This window comes from Dermacentor variabilis, chromosome 10 (assembly GCF_050947875.1).
Source record: "Dermacentor variabilis isolate Ectoservices chromosome 10, ASM5094787v1, whole genome shotgun sequence".
NCBI lineage: Eukaryota > Metazoa > Arthropoda > Arachnida > Ixodida > Ixodidae > Dermacentor > Dermacentor variabilis.
Genome location: NC_134577.1, coordinates 9,683,133 through 9,709,325, shown reverse-complemented (window position 1 = coordinate 9,709,325; position 26,193 = coordinate 9,683,133). Strand labels below are relative to the sequence as shown.

Here is a 26,193-nt window from a genome sequence, read left to right as displayed (position 1 = left end):
CGCGGTCGTGGGATCATAAATTTCTGTGTAGCTGTGAAACTGAAGGTAAACCTATAAACCTTTATTTGTATTTAGTGTTTGTCGTCCATTTCTGCGCTGTAGCCACTTTGCATGCGGACAGCTGTGCGCCTCTCGAGGTCGTGATCGAGATAACGCGGGCTCTACAAATCGAAGACTGTGCACGCTTTTAGCGAACACAGCTGGCTCTAGCCGTTTCACGTGAGCGGAGGGTGCTCGTGGAAGTGCTTCTCTCTCTCTCCCTCTATCACTTCCTCCTCTCCTGCGACGATGGACGCGCGAGAGAGGGGGTGGGGCGCAGCGATATCTATGCAGGACTCGTCGGTGTCGCACAGGCACGCGCAGAGGTAGTAGTGGGGCACATTCGTTGTGTAGGTCGCCGGAGCGGGAAAACTGGAAAGTTGTCAACGGCGTGAAATGAGAAACTGGCTTTCTGTGCGCGCGCGCTGCCCGCGAGCTGTTATTCCGCTTGTGCGAGCCGTGGCCGCCGAAGCGTTCGCGGTCGCTCTTCTCGCGTGAGTGTGTGCGTCGGCCGCCGACGAAAGCGGAGAGGCGCCATGCCGGACTTTGGCGACTTTCTGCGTCCCCTCAGAACGTGAGTACCGACAGCCTCGTTCTTTGATTTGAAATATTTGCACCGAGAAACAATGAAAACACATGGGCATCGGACTATGATTGTTAAATTCAAGCGATAGCTGCCCGGTAGAACTGCTGGGAATATTTACTGGTTAGCTATTGTAAATGCGCAGAGGGGATGATAGTTTGAAGGAGTGTGGTATTCCATGACGTTTTCTTGAATTAGTGCAGACTGAGAAGGAGTGACGGAAACCATATGAACGAGAAGAAACAGGAGGCAGGGGGATCTATCTATCTATCTATCTATCTATCTATCTATCTATCTATCTATCTATCTATCTATCTATCTATCTATCTATCTATCTATCTATCTATCTATCTATCTATCTATCTATCTATCTATCTATCTATCTATCTATCTATCTATCTATCTATCTATCTATCTATCTATCTATCTATCTATCTATCTATCTATCTATCTATCTATCTATCTATCTATCTATCTATCTATCTATCTATCTATCTATCTATCTATCTATCTCTTTCATGCGTTTCCAGCGCTTAAAGGAAATAGGAAATAATAACAGAAGAGGAAAGGCGCAGGGACAGGTCGGACTTTGTACAAGTAGACGCAAGGACAGCGTCCTACCTGTCCTTGCGTCTTTCCTCTTCTCTTACTTTTTCCTATTTCTTTTAAGCCCTGGAAATGCATGAAATGTCGATTTTCCAACTAGCCCAGCTGTCCGCTTCAAGTACTCTCTCTCTCTCTCTCTCTCTCTCTCTCTCCTTTATTATATACATTATGGTGCGAAACTATACAGACGGTGAGAGATGCTGTGCATCTGCTTTTTGTGAGAGAGCGTATAGGATTCGCAAATTTCTGTATCTCTCTCTCTCTTCTCCCTTACAAGCACTTCTAAGTCCTCGGCTTATAAAAACGGCTCTAGCGCATCGCGCGTAAAAATCAATCGCTCTCAAGTCCATTGTCCCGCGGTTCGTATAAGAGACGCACGGAATTTATAACGTGGCTTCAGTTGCTCCACTTTTACGCCTCGAGTGCTTACTTCAGCGCGCTCAGTTGTCCAACACCCACCGCCTGCTCCTTCTTCCAGCCGGCCTGACAAATTGGTTTCGTGAAGGGAGTCATTTATCTCTGGTGCGGCATGCGGTGCGTGTAGAGGAGAACCCCATACGTGTGAAGAGCTTAGCCATTCCAAGTGCGACGCTTGGCCGGTATCTCCTCTCTTCAGTATTTCCTCTGCCTTCGGTTTGACATCTCTATACACTTTGCAGGCTGTTGCATCCCGCCTCAGTGTTGCGCAAGTTGCTGGAATGGCTGCTTGCAAAGGTGCCGATCAGTGTGGCGTTCTGCCGCTGAGCGCGAAGTCGTGGTTTCATTGCAAATCTTTGAGTGGTGCAAGTACTTGGAGTATTGTTGGAACTGTTCCCGCCATTTTATTTTAACGAAGCATTGTCGCACAACATCTGGATGTCGGGCGATAACAAGAGACGGAAGCGATAATATAAGAGAGCGATCAGATGGCATCGAGGGTGCTGTGAGGATTATTGATATTGAGGCTTCTTTCTTTTTTTTTTTTTCTTGCTAGTTGTCATTCTGGGAGGTCATGGTTTCTTTTGTAGATTAGAACGTAAGGGTCTCATTATGTCCAAAGCCATTTGTCAATTTGTCTGAGCCGGTAACGAAATGTTACCCGACACTTGATCGCGTTCACAGAGTGCGAGTCCGTCTATGTTTGTTCTTTCCCTTGGCATTTCTTTTTCTTTGACACCAGCACGTTGATATTAGCGAAATAGCTCTGCTGTATCGACATCACTATAAGCAAGCGTTCTGTTTCTTTGGTGATTGAATACTATGTTCGCCCGCGTCTGTTCCAGTGGGCGTCAATCGCGATGTTCGCTTGTTTGAATGTCAACTTCGTGTCAGCACCAACATGTGAAGGTTAAACTGAAGGGCGAGGACCTTGGCTATACGAGAGCACTCTTTATCCACCATCCACTTAGTCGTGGCCTTGCCTTGCGCGACTTTCTTGCTTTTTATCTTTCAGTTGATTCGGTTAGAAAACATAAGAGGCTCCGCACAATGTGTTGGCGGGCTAGTTGGAGCGAATCCATAATTAATTTGTTTAGCTCAACACAACGGACACAAGAAAGACGAATGTTGGTGGTTCCTGCACGTGGTGCTCACTGCGCATGTTCCTCTAGATTCTGCTGTCTATAAAGGAGTGACGCAATAAAATGATGTCAGTTGAGAGTAGCGCCTTGTCCTGGTCGTCTTTCTTGTGTCTGCTGTCTTGCGCTAAATAAGGGAATTATGGATAAGGGGTTCCAATTAATTCCGCTATCCTCGCTTTTACCATTTCTGACGCTACACTTCCTTTAGTCGCAGCAACGTTCTCGGCAGTATGTTCTAGACAGATCGCTCTAAGAATTATAGAAACGTATGGAAACTTAAGGGAAAGGCTACTGCTCTTTCGTATCTGGAGGATGAATGAAGCTATCATCTTCGTCTCTGCTTGCGCTCGGGTGTATTTTCATTAGGAGCCCTTGAGGGGAGCATGAAATCGAAGCCTCTGTTCATTGTTTAATGAGGCTATAATGAGTGTGTTGAGCTGTGTAATTCATAACTTAAGTCGTTGCGTTGCATGTACTACAGTGTCTTGGCGTTTCTGCCAACACCTGCAGTCGGAGCTCTTTATACGATCTTGCACGCCTGACCTTTTGTCACCTCGTTAGATTAAATGTGTGCTCTAAGAATATATTTATAATATTACGGTGAATATTTAGTACGGTGGGAATATCTAGTATCGAGTAATATCGGTGAATATAATAGTACAGCGTTTCTGCCCCGTACCCACGTACGGGGCAGAAACCTGGGGGCTTACGAAAAGGGTTCTACTTAAATTGAGGACGACGCAACGAGCTATGGAAAGAAGAATGATGGGTGTAATGCTAAGGGATAAGAAAAGAGCAGATTGGGTGAGGGAAAAAACGCGAGTTAATGACATCATAGTTGAAATCAAGAAAAAGAAATGGCCATGAGCAGGACATGTAATGAGGAGGGAAGATAACCGATGGTCATTAAGGGTTACGGACTGGATTCCAAGGGAAGGGAAGCGTAGCAGGGGGCGGCAGAAAGTAAGGTGGGCGGATGAGATTAAGAACTTTGCAGGGACGACATGGCCACAATTTGTACATGACCGGGGTAGTAGGAGAAGTATGGGAGAGGCCTTTGCCCTGCAGTGGCCTTAACCAGGCTGATGATGATGATGATGATGATGATGAATATACGACGTACCAATTCTGCAAAGTCAGATGCAGGCCCCTAGCTATTTAGCACGGCGTTCAAATTGCGATGCCACTGATGTTGTCTTTACACCTTTCGGCTTCATCTTTAGGGCTAAAATGAAAATGGTTCAATCTCATTTCAATCGGCACTCGCTGCTCTATTTCTACTTCATGTCCTTCTCGACTCATTAGAGCAATTGGAATCTCTGAAGTTGGTCAACGTCCATGAACACTTGTATGATTCTTTTTTCAAGAGTTTACCTGTGGGGATGTCTTTAAAGTATCACTGTCGACGGAAGTGCCTTTAGCATTAAATCAATATATATGCGACACAATTGGCACGCGACTGACCGCTCAAGGCACTTCCCGTGCATTGAAGGGCTTCTTTCACGCATGGAAAAAACAGCTTTGTGTAGCGCGCATTAAGCAACATAAAGCTGTATCGGGAGTTTTTATGTTTCCCTGCAATTTTCTCATTGACACATTTATCTCATTCTAATTTCCGAGAAGCTGACTAATTAATTAAGACTAATTATGTCATTAGACTGACTGCAAAAAATCTTATCTCCAAGCGACGGCAAACAACATTACCATGGTTCTATCCAGCTACATGGCCTTTGCTTATTTTTAAATCTTGGTGCATGATAGTTTAGAGAGTGAAACGCTTTGCGAGGCCTTCCCATTGAGTGATCAAGCCCTGAACATCTCTGTGCACAAAGCTCTCACTCTGCTCGTTAGCCAGAATGGGAGAGGATGGAACAAGCCACTTGACCCCGAGTCATTTCACTTCCGGTTTCCGTCAAGGAAATTCTCCTCTCCCTCTGCGTGCTTATCGAACGCATGTGGGAGCTGACACGACGCGGCCGTGATGTCGGAGTAACTCGGGCTCTCCACGCATCGAAAGCGCGGTTTTCGTCCTAAATATATCGCGTAGTGTAGCTCGAGGCTCTCGGTATTGTTATAGCGTCCAGAGGCCATTCGCCAAGTTCTCGATTTCGAATCTTCTTTGACCACACAACGACAATAACAGTACGCCACCTTCGTTTTGCGCTCATTTCCTACAGTCGCGCAAGCGAAAAGAGGGGGGCTGGGCGGTGGAGGGAGGGGTCATATCGTATTAGGTAGTTGATCGATTAAGTTATTAATTGCTTTGCATGTTTATAAATTGAGCTAATGGATGGGGACACTATGGAATGTTTACAGACATCAGCGAACATGTTCCTCATAAGTCCTTCTCTCTTCTGTGCGTAAAATATACTCGTGACAAAGGCTAATACCTCTTTTGAAAGTCCAAGGCCAACGCTTCATATGAATTATAGGAATTCAGTAAAGACACTGTATGGAGAATCTAGAGACTCCGCAGTTAAAAGTTTGTATGATTTCTATAAATTCGCGAACGCAAACATTGGAAAGCTCTGACACAAACTGAGACACTTGCAAAAAAAGGTTAGTACTTCTCTCTCTATCTCTCTCTCTCCCCCGGGAGTGAGCGCTATTCCTTCTCGATATGTTGTGCGGTTTTCCACGTGAACCCACTTCCCGATTTCACTTTGTCTCGTCATCGCCCCCGGTTCTGTTTTTAAACGACCTCCCCGGCGCTGGCCTCCCTTCGCCTGCTACGAGGGCGACGTCGATGCGACGAGAGATGCGCGTTGGTTGAACATGTGCTCCAAATTTGGATCGGCGCCAGGGGAGAGGCGCCCCGCCCGCCCTCGCCTCGAGCCACGTGCGTCGGGGAAAACAACTCTGCCGCGTTCCGCTCGTTAATTCTGCGAGCGGCACGTACACATGCGACGGTCTTTTAGGCATGCTGCTCCGCTTCTTAGAGGACACGTGCACCGGGTGACAGGCTTCAAACCCCGATTGTCAAAACAATCCTCGATTGGAAGCTCTTTCTCGACTGCACGGATGGACGGTTATTACGATAACCCCCTTTGAAGTAGCTGCCGTTGAGTCTGTTAGTTTCACCGTTCTTCTGAACGACGTCTACAGCTTCAGAGCTCGCGGCTCTCCGCGGTGCGCTTTCGTGAGCTAAATACTGAGACTCCTGGAAATGGGCAGTCTTCTGCGATTCAAGGCCGGCCTTACAATGTTTGCAGTCGTTTCTCGGACGCGGAACTCACGATCAACTGACGTGCGAAATCGTGAAACTTAACCAACACTTGAGAGGAAAGGCCGTACTTTTTAATGGATACCAGGTCAGTGCGGTATCATTGCAAATGGTGGCGCAGATAAGGGAGCTCGGACGTCAAATCAAGAAGACCGCTGCGTCGCCATTCCGCTCTCAGGCACAAGCGCTGCGGGACAGCTTCGCTTTCGAGGACGCACTCTCTTCTGGGCCGAATGGAATACCGCACGCACAAGGTGCGCCAGACTGAACACACTAAACCCTTCGCTGCGACTCAGACCTCCGGCACGACTGCACCGACGCGAAGCATCTCTTCTGTGTCGGCTGTGGTTGAGAGTGGCCTTCAGAAAAGCTTATTCAGCTCTAACTGGAATGCGTGTGATGTCTGTGGCTGTGAGGATAACATTAACCACCTATTGCGCCACTGTCCTCAATTAGAAGCACGAAGACATTCTATGTTCAGCGCATTCAGAACACTAGATGATCGTCTGCTCAGTGAACAGACAATACTAGAACATCGTCCCCACCGATCATCGGCTCAGAAGGCAGTGAAGGCACTTTTGTGCTTTGTCAGAACGTTTGGCGTGTGCGAGCGCCTTTGACTCTGTCGTGATGTCCGTGCACACCTCTCTCTCTCTCTCTCTCTCTCTTCTCTCTCTCTCTCTCTTCCTTCTTTCTGTTACTCTTCTCCCTTCCCCAGCGTAATGTGGCCAACAGGACCTTGGCTAGTTAACAACCCTGCCTTATATATATATATATATATATATATATATATATATTTCGAGCTACCACGGCGCCGTTTCCCCATCCACTTTCTTGGGTATTTATGTTTTACTACACTCCCAAGGTTAGTTGTAGTAGTAAAACACAAATTCTTTCCTTCCATTCAATTCAATGTCCTTGGCGTCTTTGTTTGGTGGCTTCCCATGACATGATTAATAAAAATCGGGCCACCTACCAGCCCTTATGAATGAAAGTAATTCGCTCACAGGATAGTCTTCAATTATACTTAAGTACCGAGTTTGGGCAGCGCAAACGGAAAAGAAATAAAAGAACAAAAAAGACGTTGACGTCTATGACAGTTGCGTTCCTTTATGTCGTGCCCATTTGCGCTTCACGAACTAAGCCCTCAAGAACTCTCGTTCATCTTAACGAAACATCCAAGCTGATAGAAACTTATTGCTCTTATGTTTATGTTAAACGCTTATGTTGTTTTCTTTTTATTATGTGTGTTTCTTGTCTTTATGCGAACAATAACCCAGTCGTATTTTGCTATTCTTCATTGGAGATTCGTTAAACATTTCGCTCTCATAATTAAAGTCCAAGCACTCGAGCATAGTGCTAATTTACATTTGCATATATGCTGCCACATGCTAACAAAATATGTCCTATTACACTATGCGCTTTTCCCACACTCTAAGCGTCTATAGTCGCGTGCATACGTACATTAATAATGTGCACCGAGTGGAGTACAGCGTGGCCCTACGACACATGACATGTGCTACGATCCTGGGTGATTTCTACGTTAAGCAGCACAGTGGTTTCTACACAAATTACTGAATGAAATTTGTGCTAGTCTCTACGAATATGGTAGTTCAGCCAGCTAGGGAATGATGGGTGTAGTGCATGGATTTGTCTGACTTCGTCCTTCTGGTTTCGAAAGGCTTTGTAACTTTGTAGATTGTTGATTCTAATCTAATTATCGCGTTATAAGTCCAACAGTTCGCGATGAATATGCACGTGCGTAGAGACGCATTGTCTTGTTGTGTTTACGAAAGGCATTTCTTGAAAATTTAGAAAAACGAAGTGCCATAAGTAACGCCACAAGAGGATCACAGGTCACAAGCACGAAGGTTATACTACCCTGGTAGCTCATTCCCATGGTAGCGGAATGATCGCAAGGCCAGAGTACCCTCCGGGAATATTTTTTGGGAACTACGCCACCGAGCGAAGCACAGCCATGTATGAGGCTCTGTGATATCCAGAAGTATTCTTTTGCTTTTTTTCTGACAATGCTGCTGACGGATGACTATTGCAAGACCCTTTCATCTTGCAAATATGGAACATGAGGGTTGCGAGATCGATCCCCACCGTCGGAAGCCGCGTTCTTCTGAATGAAAGCGTAAGAACTCTCACGTACCGAACACTGGAGGCACGTTAAGGAACCCCTGTTGATGAAACTCAATCTGCAGCTCTCGATTACGGCGTCTCTCATTGCCACGGTGTTGCTTTGTGACGCTAAACTGGATGATGATGATGATGATGATGATGATGATGATGATGATGATGATGATGATGATGATGATGATGATGATGATGATGATGATGATGATGATTTAGTCGCATCCCCTCGTAAACGGGGAAATGACAAATAGTCACCTCGCACGCTTGAGTTAATCACGTATGCTATGCATGCTTTTCATTCTTGCATTTTCATCAACCAAGCGGAAGCGACATCTGGTGGTCATTTCAATGCACTCGGGGAGAATTTTGCCACCCTTCAGGATGTGTTTTTGCCACAGATAGCTTACGTGAAACCGAAACGACTGGGTCGAGTGCACTCCTAGGCGTTCGGAGTGAACTTTTGTTTTTGTTTTTTTCGTCATGCCGAGGCACTTCCTGATCGGCTCAAAACCCATCTCTTAGGGGTTTGATGGCCCGCAGGTCGATCTGTTTGCTTGGAAACGCGGCAGGGCGGAAATGCACCACGTGCTCGATTTTCAAAACAGGGTTTGCAATTCGAACGTCGGCATACCTACAGATGACGTCACATTCGGAGCGCTCAAGCCTTGAGCACGATTTTCGTTATTGTAAGTACTACAGGGCTTCCGAGTCAAGAATTACTTAATGCAGTGTGTTTGTTACTTCTAGACATAGGTGCATTAATGTCGTTAAATGCTATTTCGAAGCCGGATGGCTTCGCTGCGAGACCCTTACGAATATAAATAAATAAAAACAGAATAAAGGAAAGTCAATTGAGAAGCGCAAAGAATGAAGCGACATAACCAGCCCAAGCGCCTTTTAGCCGCTGTCGCGAACCAACAGAACAGACACCTTGAGCACCTGCTGACCTTGTGCAAATGAAATACGCGAAGTACGTTATAGAGTTAGTGCGTTTCCATAGCTTGGTAGGGCGGGGCGCCGTCGTCCTCGGTGCTGCAAAATAAACAAGCCGATGCGCTCGAGTGGGCACTCTCTGGCAAAGAGTCGTGTGCAAACGGATTCACGTGCCAGATTCATAAAACTCTCCCAACTTACGTGCGGCTTCTCATCGACAGCCGCGCGCGAACGCCGACCAGCCGTGCAAAATGTTTGGCCTATGTTCGTTGCATTTGTCTGTCTGCTTCATAACGCTTTAAATAAGGAAAGTTGAGCCCCTCGGTTCCTCTTATTCTGCTCGCTGTAGAGGACACGTACGAAATGATGCCTCTTGTGTTCGTTAGATGCATCTTAAAAGTGATGCTGCCGTTTCGTGGATGGCAGGATCAATCTCATTACGAGCATTTCTGATATCGATGCTTGCTGCAGGAGTCCTCGGGAGTCATTCTAGTCCCAGACTTTCGAGACAGCTTTCGCAGGGCGGAAGTCATTGCAGCTAGTCGTGGCAGAGGCTTAGAGACACGGCCCGGTTGTCACATTTTTTTGGGGGTCTTTTATGGATTACGCCTCCTCTCACTGTGAGAGAGTAAAAAAATGTGTAGAAAGGCTGTAAGGGTAACTATACTGTTTAGGTACCCGGCACGGGGAGGTGGAGACAGAAAATGAAAGAGGGATGAGCATAAAGCAAAGTAAACTGCGTATACGCGATCCAGCGGTAGCAACTATAGCAAGGAGCATTCTCACACTTTGTGTAAGCCCGTGGACCTCGGGAACTTTAGGAACGCAGATATAGCCTTCTGCGCGGAGCTACTTTCAGAGTACTCGCATAGCACCTCTTGTTCCGATTGTGGACGATGGTCCAATCTATCAAGTACTGCACACGTCACTTGCCTCTCGACACGTTAGCGTGGACAACAGCACGAGGGAAGTGAGTGAATCTCTCATCACAGTTGCATGCATCGCCCAAGTGGCTTTTCGCCATTCCTATGAGGCAGGCATATAATTTATAAAACGCAACGCTGAACCACAGAGCGTATGACACTCACTGTAAGTGTAGCTGTTTGGCTGCTGCGGAAGCAAAATGTAGCCATGCACGCACCCTTATCTCTTCACTTTTCTTCTCGCTTCCCTACAATGTTCCTCAGTTGAAGGAAGTCATTCACTGGAGACTTCGGGCTGGGGTTTTTCCCTTATACCAGCCATCGCTTTTACCCAGAGTAAATCGCATGAAGAAAATGTCCAATGTCCGAAGTGCTCCGCTCCGGCGTCTGCAGCGAATGCCCGCCATCTACTTCGGGCGTGCCCTGGCGCAACGTAGGCCCGCAAAAAATGTGCTTAGGCATGTCGAGGATACGAAAAATCCATGTTTATTTGCTTACGTTTTGGCCGTGCCACGGTCGATATATATATATATATATATATATATATATATATATATATATATATATATATATATATATATATATATATATATATATATATATTCATCCTCAAGTTTTATGCCGTTGGGCAGACCAGCTGAATGAAAAATAAGGATGTGCGAATATTCGAAACCTTCGAATAACGAATCGCATAGAGTCCTATTCGATTTGGTCTTCGAGTCTAATAGACAGTATTCCTAAACTCGAATATCTTTCGGATACTTTTCGAATACTTCAGGACGTCGAATGCGTCCAAATAAACATAAATTTTAAGCAAGAGTGCGCTAAATGTTCACCCCTGGGGGCATAGTGTAGACATAAAACATGAGAACTTGCGTAGTGGAGCAGGCTACGTCACCTAAGTAGGCGTAATTTACAGACTCTACAGCGATCATTCGCACACTCTGAAGAAACCTGTGCGTGCGAAGAAATTACTTGCTTGATACGAAGCCCCCTTGTGGGCTTTTATTAAAAACGTTTCCTAACGTTCTGTGTAATGAGAGAAACTTGGTAACATTAAGAATACTGGGATATGAACATCGTTTTATATTATTCGAGATAACGGCTATTCATTATTCGAAAACTATTCGCAAAGAATTCGATATCCGATTCGATTCGCTTCTGGTACTATTCGATTCGTATTGAATTCGATCTCGAAAATCACTATTCGCTCACCCTAAAAATGATAAAAAAAGAACTTAATATTCCTCTTTTGGTGTCGCTTTAACCAGTCGTATTTGTCGTTCTCGGCCTTTATAGAAAGCAGTGGCCTGCTCATGAGTCTCGTCGCTGTGCTGCTATCGATGCAGCGTTTAATTATTGTTTTACGGCAGTTACACGTGACTTGCAATCGACACCGAAAGTTCACCGATGTAATTTATTTCCTCCTCAAGCCAGCGTGGCTGAAACAAACTCGACGTGCAAAAGTGCGGTCGCGCTCCCTCCTGCAGCGCGAGCGCTCCGTTCCTTGACGTCAGGCCTCTGACGTATCAAGGCGCTGCCTGTGGCGCCCCCCCCCCCCTCAATGTTTCCATTCTTCTTCTTTAATGAGACCGCTCCCGCGTTGGCTAACGGCACAAAACGCAGATGCGCGCGTTCGTATCGTCTTAAAAAAGAAAGAAACACACGAGCAGATTCGTGTCCCCTTCACTACACGAACAGAGGCAAATCGACCCGGAAACTTTGTTTCGCCGCTATCCTCGCGTGATTTCCTCGTTTTCGAAGCGGGGCTCCTATTTTGCTCGGCTGCACGCGTTCGCCTTGCAGCCACCGGGCCACAGAACCTCGATATGTGCGGCAATAACCGCTCAGTCTTTCACCACGCGGAATAAGGAAGACATTCCTCTGTTTTGTTCAGATTCGTATATCGTTCTTGATCCGTCGCGGTAGCCCGCCCAGTGGTCAAGGCGTGGTGCTTCTGAGCTCAAGGTCGCGGGTTCGATCCCGGCCGTGACGGCTGCATTCCGGTGGCGGCGGTGTGAAAAAAGCGCTCGTGTGTCGTGCGTTGGGCGAACGTTAAAGAACCCCAGGTGGTTAAAATGAATCGGGAGCCCCCTCCGTGGCGTGCCTCATAATTAGATCGTGGTTTTAGCAAGTAAGACTCCTCAATTTAATTCTTTTTATCCTTCTCAGACCCGATGAGACCGCGGTAGTGTAACCACTTAGAAAGTCGGTTCTTATTATCGGCTGGTATGGTATATCAGCGAAAATAAAAAAAAACTCAGTTTATTTACCACGCTTAGATATGGACGGCAGCGCATCTCCATATATATTGAGAGGGTGACCCTCCTCGCGTTTGTTGTGATGAAAACCGCTTTTCTTTGGCTAAACACAAAGATGAATGCGTAACATCGTGTGCCAGGTTGGGATATTGATGCCCCATGACTTTCGTGTCAACGCGCATTATTCCAAAGGAATTTGGCGGAACCTTTTCGTCGTCCGTGACAATACAGCGGCCTATGCATCAAATTAGTGTCTATTTCCACTAAAACTGATGCCAAGAACATACTTAAACCGCTTCCACGGTTTCACACGAATCCAACTTTATATTTGGGGAGAATATTTTACCTAGTCGACTGAGTGTTAATCATGAGAATGTATGATGTGCATTATAATGCACAGTCGAAAGCAAATGTCAAGTGACCAAGGCATCAGCAAAAACATTTTAACTCCTCCCAACCGCAGCCGTGCAACGTGGAATCGTCTAAGTGCATGTCGTTCGTCGATCAGGCGCAATTTGCGATTTTATTTCAGTCCTTATGCATAGGCTCCGAATATATATATATATATATATATATATATATTTGTCGCATCTCGTGTCCCCTATATTTGCTTTCGAATGTCTGCGGGATGCATCACGTGGGTCTACGGTTAAGAAGCGTTCGCGGCAACTATTCGTATGCCCTTTTGTCTTGCAATAAGCTGCGGCAAATGCGCAGGTGTGTGTATCGCTTCTGTTGCTTGCAAACGGCGCCATATCAGCGTAAATGTCACGGCGTATATTTTGCTGAGAGCGTGGGCAATCTTGATCGCGTGGGCGCCGTGTTTGTTTGTCTAAGTTATCGCGGTCATCGAATTATATTTCTCTTTTCTTTTCCTTGTTGCTGAGTCGTACGTAGGTTCTTTATCGCGGCGAGTGTGCTCGTACTGTTTGAGCAGGTTGTATTTACAAGCATTTCATAAGGAAGCGAGCGCGGTGTTACATAATGTTACAGTACGTGAGCCGTGGCATACAAGGCACGCCTGCGAGGTCATCGATAAACTCGCAATAAAGGTCGCGACGAAATCACGTGCGCACATAATAATAGCGGGCCTGAAAAACATCAAGGACCGCCATAATGTACGATCCTCTGTCATCGTGAAATCGTGGAAGTAGCCGAGTAGGAAAAAAAGGAAATTTATCTGCGACAAACAATCCAAATACGCAGCGAAAACGATTTTGTACGGTAGCCGTTTCACAGTAGAGATTGTTGAAGACTTTTATGACTTATGACAAAAATATTCGACAAGTATAAGCAACCTAAATCACGAAAGGGTCAAAATAAGCTTTAACCAAGGGTTAGTTACACGAAAGGATTGTTGGTCATCGTAAGTATTGGTTGATGTCGCCTGAGGCGCCAAAATGCCTGCTGAGGATTTAGTAGGATCACCTTGTATCCTTGTAGTCTGGTCATTGTGAACTGTCTTTCTTTGCCATGCTTTCCTTTTTTTCTTTCTTTTTTGCGTTACATTACATTTTAGCAAGTTACGGGGTTCCTTGTGGAAACCTTCACTATTTCTTCTTTTACTTCATCTTCTTCTTCTTCTTCTTCTTCTTCTTATTATTATTATTATTATTATTATTATTATTATTATTATTATTATTATTATTATTATTATTATTATTATTATTATTATTATTATTATTATTATTAGTTCTACAAAATGTAGTCAGTCACTGAACAGCAATTACACTGATTCATTCGGGAACATCTTAGTCACTTCACTAGTATTTATATTCTAGGTAGTAGTAGTGAACAGATTTATTGTGAGGCCGACGACCCGCCGTGGTTGCTCAGTGGCTATGGTGTTGAGCACGAGGTGGCGGGATCGAATCCCGGCCCCGGCGGCCGCATTTCGATGGGGGCGAAAGCACCCGTGTGCTTAGATTTAGGTGCACGGTAAAGAACCCCAGGTGGTCGAAGTTTCCGGAGTCCTCCATTTCGGAGTGCCTCATAATCAGAAAGTGGTTTTGGCACGTAAAACCACATAATTTTGTTTTGTTTGTTAACAAAACGTTTTGTTAACAAATCAACTGGAACGCCAATGCATTTCTCTGCGAAGTTCGGGAATTTACATCTCGAAGCTAGTGTGTGCTTGAAAATTCGTTCCAAGTGGATCCACCTTGCGAACTCCACGGCTAGAATTTGTAAATTGCAATATGGACCATAATGTAATTAGTTAAAACTTAATTTGTGAATTTTTATTAATTCGTCGATTTACGATCAAAAATGAAGAAGATCGTCTTCAGACGCAGCATAAAAATATTGAAGAAAGAATTCAGTTGCAGAATGTGTCAGTGCTGACCTAGTGATGTATATCGCCGAAACTGGCCTTCATTTGCGTATATATTTGTTTATGCCGTTACTGAATATATCTGCACGATTTCTTAATTCTTTAAAGGTAGTCTGCGTGCAAAATTACAGCGAAAGAGCGAGAAGACAACAAGCAACAAACCAACCAGAAGCACACACCTATGGCTTTTATCTGAGGTTATTGATGTTCGTGATCAATTATTCAGTCTTATTCGAGCTCTTTATAATATAATCAAGTTCATTTCATTCGACTTAAAGTTTTATTCTTGGGAATGTTTGGGTAATAGCTCAAGATACCGTGCCCTTCGCTTTAGTCATACAATTTTTGAGCAAATATCCGCATTATAACACGCAAATTACGCGCCTCTACGAGTTCTGTTTCGTTTTCCGTTTTCTTCCGCATCGCCTCTTCGCCTCCCTCCTGTTCATCGCTGCCTCGTGCCGGGTTTTAGCCGCAGCCCGCGCCTGCCGCTCTCCCTCACTACACGCGCGTAGCGCTGGTCGGCCCTCCTTTTATTACATTTTCGTCTCTTTCGCGAGTTCGTCTGCTGCAAGCTTTGAGAGCGCCGGCGCGCGGCGGCGGCGCGCAGCGCGTTCTACCCCACCGCACCAGCTTCGAAGTCGATGCTCCGCCCTCTGAGCAGAACGAGCACACCTCCCCAAGTTTGTGTCGTCTTGTCTGGCTCACTACCGTTGTTCAAGCGCCCGACTAACAGTTTCCGCTAGCTGATCGACGAAAACACTTTCATATTTACGCTCTCCATTGCCGACTACCCGCTGTTGTAGCAAGCGCATCGGATTTCCTGCCTCTCGCTTCTTCCCGGAAAGCAAAACAAAAAGTCAAAACAAAAGGAGAGCGGCGCTCGCAGTTCCTCTCCCGTTCGGGGGCCCAGAAAAAAAAGGCGGTCACGGTTTCTCGCTTTCGCGCCACTTTGCCGGACGCCTGCGGTCTGCACGCGCGTTCCTCCTGTGCGCCCTTGTGTTGAGTCGTGGAGCGCGTCGGTGAGGTGCTCGTCTCGCCGCTTTCCGCATGGATTCGACTTCACGGCATCGCTGCTGCTCTTGGCAGCCAACGCGCCGGCGCTTTGAAGGATAAGGCCTGCCTCACCGACGCTCTTGGTCGAACTATCGCCGTCGGCTGTCGCCGGCGGGCTCTGGCGTAGCGGAGCGGCAGCTGTCACTAGGAATAGCGAGCGGCCACGCGGACGACGTTGTGCAACTCGAGTGCCCAATCAAAAAGTTGGGACGGCGACGACGTCATTGCGTCTTGGAGGCTCTTCGTCCCTTGGCAGCGCGCGCTGCCTGCTGCTACTGCTACTAACGTGCCATCGTGTGCTGCTCTTCCCGGCGCATTCGGTTGTGCTTTCTGCTGCCTCTCTTAACAGTCGTCTGCTGCGGGCGAGCGGTGCAGTTTAGTCTGCTACGCGTTCTTCTGGAGAAGACTAACGCCGTCTGAGGATCGGTCCTGATTGTCGCTATGCCACATCGCTTCATCTCCTGCATACGACGACGTCTGTGCCAGAAACAGTTTTGAGATCGCGTTTGTAGCAAGGTCTTTCTCATCCGGGAAGCCCACCAGTCGTCGGCTCTGAACCGCGGGGCATCGTCTTCTGGAGCATCGTCGTCTTCTGCTCGCTGCATCGTCTTCGTGAAGTGGTGCGCGGGAATTTAGTGAATTTTTTTTTTTTACCTGTCTACTTGGTCACCGTCGTCTTCGTGCTCGAAGTCGCCGGCGAGGCCTGCAAGGTCGCCGTGGATTTCGTACGGAGCGCCGTGCTGTCGCCGCTGTCGCCGTTCGAAGACGCCTTGGCCGGCGTCGTGGTTTCGGAGATGGCGCGCGACCCGGGTCTTCACCTGCCTCGCACGCTAAGCACGAGCGCTTTGCGTATCAAGTCGAGATGTTCCTTCTGGGAGAAGATGAACGAGCTGCCGGCTCGGAAGCTCACCGCAAGGTAATTCCGAACCAAGCTTTATGTAGCGTCGCACTCGTGTCAGAATCGAAGACGTTCGTGCGCGTGGGCTCTTTCAGCGAAAATATGGCACTGAAAGTTACTTAGAGCGAGATACCTCAAGCTCTAAGTTTTTAAATGTCATCGAAATGACAACACTTACGTATTAATGCGTCTTTCGCATGGCTGCCAGATGATTCTTTACATAAACCAAAAATTCAGCTGCGTATACCAAAACACGCTGGTGCGAAGTAGAGAACGTTGGTAGTGTTAAAAATGTATCGCATTTTTAAACGCCGTTCCAGCGCACAGATAAACACGGACGAGCAGAAAAGGACAACAAGAAGGGCTTCTCTGCTCGTCCGTGTTTATTTGTGCGCTGGAACGGCGTTTCATAATGCCACTCACAACCAACTACGCCAGCTGTCCACGCTTAGCAGCATTGTATTTGGCCGTCACGGTGATGGGTAACATTTTAGAGGTGGCATTCAAATAATCTTACACAAGGACGAACATTTAGCGTGACATCAAGGCATGCAGCAGAAGAAGTATGACATACGCTACTAACCTGAATAGCCGAAGTCAAGTGTTTACGGACCGTGTGATATCAGAAAAGGTTGAATTTTTCCCTATTACGGGCACGCTCAACCTGGTAGTCAGAGTTCTGGTCGGCAATATAGCATATGCGAACAATAGGTTATGCAGGCTAGGGTATTTCACAGGTCACATGGTCAACGGCTCGGAAGCTCAACATTTTCGCAGGTACCGCAGTTCGTAAACTTTTGCGCCGATTGTACCTCAAGTGTTGGTCTGCTCAATCATCGTTTCATGACGGCGATTTTCGTGCGGGACAACCTACTTTTTGTCTGCTTATTCCTCGTTGTTTTCTTAAACCAGTCCATAAGATCTCCTTAGCTGGAACAGTGACACACTCGCCAGTTCAGCCGGCGATGTGATGAAATTTATCGTAAAAATTACACGAGCGGCTCTTTAATTCGTGGCGGGTGAGTCATGATTTTCCGACTGACGCGATAGAATTACTCGAGTTAGGGAGCGCTTAGCCTTTACTTTCTCTCTCTGTCTCTTTTAATCGATGATCTCAGCGCTGGGAAAGCGTTCGCGGTTACAGCCCCAAGCGGAAACATTCTGCGTGTGGGTAGTAGCGGTGCCGCTGCTAGTGCGCTGAAAGATACGTGGATAAGGAAGCCCAGTCGGCCAGCGACTCGTAGGGGTTTCACGGTCAAGGTCACGAGCGAAAGGGTTCTCGTCCGTTTCCGCCTTGCCGGCTTCTCCCACGGTTTCCCCAAGCTGACCGGGAAAATTGCAGTCATCGAACGCGCGGAACGTCGCGATAAAGCGGGCTTCGCACTCGTCGCTTCGCGTAAATTGATAAACAAACGCTCGTTGCCGACAACTTTGGCCGAGAACTTCGCGTTACACTATCTGTTCCTAGCGACATAGCGTGGAGTTCTTCCCCGACGTTCGTTTATTAACGCAGGAGTTTTTTGTTACTGTGTCTAGCTGCTTATATAGGTGCTGCAAGAAATTACAACAGGGGACTCCGGCGCTACGGTTCTTCAGCTGCCATGGGAATCGTGGGTAACAGTCTATATCGATTTGCCAACATTCGTGCTTGTGACTTCAGACGTTCCGCTCAAGTCATTCATTACGCTTCATCTCTATAAACAACAAAGACATGATTTTTGATAGGGCACGAAGGCAGCAAGTTTCTGCACAGATGCATAACTATTCTGAATTCTTGCATTTCCGGGCAATATTGTCTTGAAATATCGCGTTATAAATTTGTCCTGCGGCCGACATAGGGAAATCGGCTGATGATGGTCATGATGATGATGATTTCGCTAAAGGGGATAGATTTTTCAGTCACAGACCCTTTCGAAGCCAAAAGGACAAGTTTAGGCAAATCGATGTTCTAATATTCAACTCACATTCAGTATATTATTTTATATGCCCTTAGCCCTGCGGCTAGGGCCTTCGCAAGGCCTGCAGTAGTTTAAAATAAATTACTTAATGTACCCACGTATCCCATGCTGAGGTGCTACTCTGGGCATTGTTTTTAATTGGCCAGCTTCTCAGCTCTGATTGGCCCAGAAGGCTACTTCGGCCACTCTGATTGGCTCAAAATGCCGCCATTACAAAATTCGACACTATGGTGGAATATTACGGTGCCCAAAATAGCGGCGCTGGCTGAGAATGTACATGCAGGGTGTGTCAGCTAACTTCGGCCAGAGTTTAAAACTATGCGAATGTCACGTAGGTGGGCAGAACAAGGATAATCTTGCTTGCCGTTGCTTGTAGATACTCAATTTTTTTCATTCCGCCTAATTAGATAATTAGTCTTAATTAATCAACTTCTCTAACATTATAATTAGATTAAAAGTGTCAATGAGAAAATTGTAGAGCGATATGAAAAACTCCTGATACAGCTTTATCTTGCTCAATACGTGCTACATAAAAGTGTTTTTCCGAGCGTGATAAAAAGACCGCAAATGCACACAAAATTGCCGCACGACTGGCCGCTCGAGGCACTTTGCGTGCATTCACGGGCTTGTTTCACGCTCGGAAAAAAAAACCGTTGCATGGTTTCCAAGAGGCCGCAGAGAACAGAGTTTGTCAAGTGCTCGGTTACTTGCGTTTCTGCGCGTCCCTTACGCCATGCCTCTCACGCCGCTGCTTGATTTCGTCTTCAGTCTCATTTTAAGCTCGGTATATAGTGTTGCACGCTTTCAACTAGTCTTGCGTCGTATTCATTACAAAGATTAGCGAAAGCTTGTCCTATGTGTTGCCAGATTCTTAATTATGTAGTTAAAGAGAAAGTGACATTGAAAAGCTGTCTCTTCCACTTACTAGCTGGTCGCTGATCGTTTACTACCACGAAAAGCGGCTCATGTTGAAAGTTTATTCTGAGCACGAGGTCGCGGGATCGAATCCCGGCCACGGCGGCCGCATTTCGATGGGGGCGAAATGCGAAAACACCCGTGTGCTTAGATTTAGGTGCACGTTAAAGAACCCCAGGTGGTCAAAATTTCCGGAGTCCTCCACTACGGCGTGCCTCATAATCAGAAAGTGGTTTTGGCACGTAAAACCCCAAATATTATTATATTATTGAAAGTTTATTTACGAAAAATAAACTCGCATTTTAAAAATGTTCACACATTTCTCGGAAGATCGGTGAGCCTATACAGTTCGTACTAACATTATCACCACCGTCTTCTCATGTGAATGCTAGATCAGTGAAAAATCAGCGTCTTTATCTAATCTGCTTACCTGCGACTAAATAGCGAGGACTGTGAATATATACACGATATGGCGACTGTGGCGTTGCCTCCGTACTTTCTTCTAAAGTAGAGCGGGCAAGCTGCTCCTGAACCTGGTCTCCCCGCCTCGCTCGGGCACCGTCGCTGATCAGACGCGGCCTCCACGACGTTTGCGCGCTTGTCTTCCGTGCAGTGTCAGAAGAGAATCGCGACTGACGGCATGACGAAGTGCATCCCGGGTGGTGCAACGGAACGGCCGATCTTTTCTTACTGATGTGGCGCGTGGCATGCAGTTGTCTTGTCGAGGTTACTTTCCTATCTTTACTTTCCCCCTCTCTGTTGCACATCCAGAAGACACGGATTGCTCACCCTCTTCGCAGAGACTCCTTTAGTAGAACAGAAAATGAACTGCCTCTTTTATGAGTCTTCAGTTTTCCTTTCCTTTTTTCCCCAAAGATATATACCGTGATAAGACGATCAGCAAAACGAGTACAAGGTGAAAGCAGGAGCCAGTGTTTCGACAAGTGGACTTGTCTTCTTCAAGGACAAGGTGAAAGCAGAGATCAACGTTTCGACAAGTGTACTTGTCTTCTTCAAGCTTGAAGAAGGCAAGTCCACTTGTCGAAACGTTGGCTCCTGCTTTCACCTTGTTCCCGTTTTGCTCATCGTCTTGAATTTCCATCTCCCGCCTTCCCCCTCTTTTCCCTGGATTCCATGATAAGGTGTCCCAAAGCTAAGAACTGGCAGGAGTGCAACTTAATAAGAAAGGTGCAAGCGTAATGTCCACTATTCTATTCGAAACGGCAAGTGCTGACTTGGATTTATTTATTTATTTATTTATTTATTTATTTATTTATTTATTTATTTATTTATTTATTTATTTATTTATTTATTTATTTATTTATTTATTTATTTATTTCGAGCACCTCGAAGGACCCTGTTAAAGAGGTATTACTTAATGGTTGAGCTTAGTGTCAACGTATGAGATCAGGTAAAATTTCCGAAACTGATTTCGTTGGAAACTGGCCTCTGTGGCAGGGGGCAAGTCATTCCAGTGATGAACAACTTGCAGCGCCCAGCAATGGGACAAAGTGATGCCCAAACGTACACACAGCTCCTTGTCCACGGGCCGACTAGTTCGACGGTCTGTTCCGCTCCTCTGGCGTGTTTGGTAAAAAACGGCGGCAGCTGCGCTATTGTTTGCGGCTGGTTCGCGTTGCGATGTACTGTGAGCCTGTGAAATCACCGAACGGCCCTGATAAGAGCTGTAAAACTTGTGAAAGAGGCATTATTTATTTGACTTGGTGTTAAAGGGACTAGCAATCGATATTTAAGGACCCAATTTTTTATGGCGCCACGAAACGCTCGCCCTCGGTGGTATTTACGCCTGCAGCGGTTACTTCCCAAAGCACAGATGCGAAAAAAAAAAAATGCATCTTCATGTTTTTGCCGCGTGGGGCACCAAGGGTCATTTCTCGCAACTTCTAGTGAAGAATTAAAGTATAACTCCACGTTTAACAAGAAAAACAGGGCTTGTTTACGCCAACACGATAGGCAATTTTTCCGTCAGCAGGGTGGTCTCGATTCGGCTTCTGAGCGGTTGTCTGTCCGTTTAAAGCAGCGTGCTTGAAAAAAAAAAAGAAATCAGGAGCCATCCAGAAATTCAGCCATTCCTCCAACTCTGAGCTCGTGTACTGCGGCAGCAGCAGGTTCTCAGATCGGACACCGTCGTGTTCTCTAGAGTAACGATTGTCATTGCGATGCGAGCAGCGTCATCTTCGTCAGCTAGATTGTAGTGCTGCGATGTAGCCTCCGATGTGCTGGCACAGACGCCACCCCTCTCTGAGTCGGCATGACAACCAAACCCAGCACAACGTTGCGCGATCCAGTTTTGTGCTCCTAATTGCGGTCGCAGTAAGAACACGGAGGCAATCAAATTGCTGACCTGCAACTATTGCTTCATTATTGAAAGTCACAATTTAACTAAGTGTGTAGCATATGCATATGCAGTCGAATGCCTTTATAACGAAGCGTTTGGGGCCTCCGAAATCGTTCGTTATACTCCTCACTTCATTGTAAAGGTCGCCCACCGCACAGCTCACAATAGAACCGGGACAAAAATATTTCTCCGTTATACTGGTCATTTCTTTGTAGAGACACTTGATTGCACATGTGATTTGCGAAGCCAACGGCACTAGGCGATCAGTATCTCTTAGGCGAGGTCCTTTGACTGGTGTTTAGAATGTACGTCACCAAACGTTCGGTTTTTTTTTTTTTGTTGTTGGCTGTCAACGCATGCTTTATTTAAAGTCTAGCGAAGTTTGAGGAAATCTGCAAAAATTTTGACGAATGTCCGCTCGTGACCACGCGCCCGACCGGAGGAAAGTCCGGCGCAGGTTGAGGCGCAATGAAAAATTCATCTCGATACTGAGACTATTCCTGCACATGATCGGCATTTGTAGGCCTCGCACGTCCCCTCGCCACCTTTCAAGAACTCTTTCGGAGATAAAGCTATGCGGTCAATTCCGATCTCGACCAGTGCTGTAAAAGATTTTTTTTTTTTAATATAAAGCGAAACGCTGTGAGAATCCTAGGCAATCGGACGCAAGCGGCCGATGCCCGATGCCTTTTGCTCGCTAAGCGTTGTCTGCTCGAAGGAAAATGGAAAAACCAGACATTACTCTCTTGCGTGTGTGTGTACAGTATATATATATATATATATATATATATATATATATATATATATATATATATATATATATATATATATATATAATATTCTTAGTCAAGATTGAAGAGGTCTGGTGAAGGTATGTATGTATAAACACACACAAATATGTGCATGCGCCGCAGCCAGCGTCGTGGCTTTCTCGTAATATTTCATCTTCGTTCAGCGTTCCCTGCACGACGTGTGCTACCTGACGTGGATATGTGATCCATACACATGCTTCTCCACGTTTGTCACGCTTCAAATGCCTCTCCATCGCGGAAACCGAAGGCTGCAATTTCCAGTACTTGTCCATTTTTCTTTGTGCTCATTCTTATTCTGTATGCCTTTTCGAGAAACGATGGGGTTGGGGGTATAGGGTAAGGGGTGGCTCTGTCTTGCTTGAGCTGTTGGCTCTGTCTTGCTTGAGATGTTGGACGCTTTCTGGAGCTCCGCTTGTGCTGCTTTCACAATGCCCCGCCGCCTACTCTTTATTTTTTTGTCCTGTCGTTTTCTTATTACCGGGGTCATGGCGCCGAATTTGCAGGGCTTTTCTTTCGTAATTGTCATTTGCTGTTGGCTGGCGGCTTTCGCTGATTATACGCCCAGCATCAGTGTTGGCTGCAATTTGCTCTCACAAACAATTCTAGCGTAATAGTTTCTTGTGAATACTGATCGTGGCTCTGTAGGCTACGACGATACACATCTGGCTCAAATTCATCCCGTAAATATGTATTGGGAGGTGATACATCGGTCTCGCATGACGATATTATTGTTCATCTCGCAGTGGCGTATTCTTTTTGAATTGTTCATTAAAGAAAAATGGAAAGTAGGATTCTTTACACACGGCTATCTCAAAATCCCGAATACACTTTTCAGGAATATTAATAAAATAATTCCAACGTTTTAAGTAGAAAAGGAAATATTACTTTCTTGCAATTGCATGAAAACACAACACGCAAGCACACAAGTTTGTGGTAACACTATTTGTGTCTTTAAACGAGAAAAAAGGGGGTTAACCGAGGGCCCCGATTTTTTTAGTCATATTATACGAAGCCAACAAACACTGACACCAATTGCAACATAGGGGAAATTACTTGTGCTTAATAAATGAAATAAAGAAACGATAAATTAATGGAAATGAAAGTGGATCAAAAAACAACTTGCCGCAGGTGGGGAACGAGCCCACAACCTTCGCATGTGACTTCCCTTAGTATGTGCAGATGGGGTGTGTTATTTTCTTCCGGCCGTAGCGTGAACGATGTTTATTTTTAAATATTTTATTCTGCTCAGAAAAATATAAAAAGAAATAAGCCGCCTCTCTGATAGATTTTGTCGTTGTTGTTGTCGGTAGTGGTGGTGTTTTCAAAAGGCTTACTCTGACCAAGCCGAGAGGTTCGTAAGGGGCTAAAAAGCAAATATTTACGCCTTGTTGCGCCGAGTATCGCTGCCTGCGATAATTTTACATAGTTTCCCGTAGTCATGACGCCCGCAGAGCTTTAGGAGTATTTTTCGTGTTGGATTCCGACGAGAGAGATATGTCCGGGTAATGTGTTAAGAAGAAAAAAACTGTCTTGCGTGGCAGGAAGTTCATTTATGTTTGGATGTGTCGTGACACACGAATTTGGTAGCGGTGTTACTAGATGATTTGCTGGCGCGTGACTGACGATCTCGTTGCTGCTTCCAGCATACTCTGACTGACAAACGGGGTCTGATGACACACAAAATATAGCATGCTAAAGCAATAAGGTAATAATTACTGTCTCTATGCCTAGCCAATTCTAAGTATTCTCGCACTATGGTAAATACTATACAAAAAAGCATCGGATTGAAGTCAACACATTCCGAAACAATCGACATTCACTCATCCCAACAAGCATGGGATTAAACTACGTAGGGACGTGGTGGACGTTTCTGTGACGTGTATTGGACTTGGCGTCGCCTGATAATTCGGCGCGTCCATTTAGTGGCGCAGGATGTACATGCGCTGTCATGGCTGCCGTAATGACCGCGTGATATCCGCTTTAACCAGTAAGCGCATGGAACGCATCTCAGCTGTCATTAAAGCGTGGTAATCGCGTAGGTTAAAGTGAATGAGCCGACGCCGGATGACAGCGCTTCAAGTACACCACAACGCGTCTATAAGAAATTCGTCGTGTGGTTGCGCATTCGTTCAGCTATGGAACGTGCTGCTGTAATGTCTCTTCCTTTTAACACGTCGAAGATCCTGAGGTCGTCGCCCCCCACCCGACTATACCTTCTCGCTCCCCATTATTTCTTCTTTTTTCATCTGCATATCTGATCGTGTTTCTGGTGTGCTATCAAACATACACCTGCTGCCTCGTGGACCTTCGACACGGGCACAATATCCGGCCGCGTCCTCATGTCCAGTCGTCCAGATCGCCCCACCGGCCTCCCTTTTCGACATCCGAGTTTAATGGAGAGTTCCTTTCCGGGGCCGTGAAACATGTCTTCCCTCTTCGCTCTCCTCCTAATGGCACTAGTGTATCGAGAAATCCCATCTCCCCCTTTTCGTGAATGCGTCCGTTCACTCTGCTATCTTCGTCGCTCACGACAAGTTCCCCAGCTCTTGCACTGCGCCGGACGTAAACGGTGCCATTTGCGGGTGCCTCCTTTTCAGCGTTACTAAGATAGCGCACATACAAGGGCCAGTAATAGTTTCCCCAATAATGGGGGGGGGGGGGGGGGGCATTTGCTCTAGCTCTATTCCTTGCCTCTGCGCATCCCTATTTGCCTTTCAGCAAAGCAGCGGTTTCCGCAGAATCTTTTGCAGTGCATCCGCGCCTGCATGTGGTCTCTATCAGCGACGCACACCGCCCACGCATCGTCTCTCATTTCGTTCACGCTATCGTCGGCGAACCAGTCGGACGAGTTCCCATCAAGTCATAGACGGCGCGCTACGGCATCGCGCCGATTCCTTCGGCGTCGTTTCAAGCATTCTGCATTTTTCAGGAGGTATTATGCCGCGCCGGGTATTTCTCTCTAGCCCTTCATGCACACCGAAGCGAGGAAAGGCGCCACGGAACAAGGGAACCTCGTACGCGTGCTTGAATAACCGAAATGACAACAAAGCATTTTTCTCGTACGATTCCCCCAGGCGCGATGCCTGTGATCGAGCGGTGCACTACACAGAATATCCCCAGCCTCCAGCGCGCACGCAACGTACACCAGAGCTCGGCGTCATTGCATGCGCGAAGTAGCAGTCTGTGCATGCGTCCGCGTTATTGCAGATCTTCCGGATTAAGTGGTTATAGAAATACCCTTGTATATCGTGTTGTATACCGCTATGATGAAGTGCTGCTGGTGTTCGCTCACAACACGAGCGGGTTTTTCACGCGTTCAGAATAACGCTTAGTTCATTAAAGAATAGATGCTCACGTTTTATTGGCCACTGCGTCAGTTCAGTGGGACTTGGGGATGAAATTTTGAGAGTGCACATTGGCTCTGCTCTTTTCAATAGACATATTTTAATGCGTAAGTATTCTTTGGCAAGCTCCCAAAGCCCTGCCACGCTAAAATTGTAATGCCGTGTATCTGCACAAAAACGGTTATTTGCAAAATTAATACATTTAATCGTTATAATAGTGTAAATTTATGTAATTTGAAGGTTTTTAAGC

General features: G+C 46.2%; 1 protein-coding gene across 9 annotated transcripts in view; it reads left to right on the top strand.

Moving 5' to 3' along the window:
• dnc (phosphodiesterase dunce) overlaps positions 1 to 26,193 on the top strand; it is a 708,859-nt gene that overhangs the window by 591,227 nt on the left and 91,439 nt on the right. Inside the window, exon 1 of one of the 9 annotated variants that reach the window (XM_075671527.1) lies at positions 369 to 613. The exons of 7 other annotated variants lie outside the window; for them this stretch is intronic. In XM_075671527.1, coding sequence (XP_075527642.1) covers positions 576 to 613 — 38 coding nt within the window. In that variant the 5' untranslated portion in view covers positions 369 to 575. Of the gene's footprint in view, positions 1 to 368; positions 614 to 15,275; positions 16,574 to 26,193 lie in introns of those variants that run through there. One more of the 9 variants, XM_075671526.1, reaches the window with a different exon arrangement.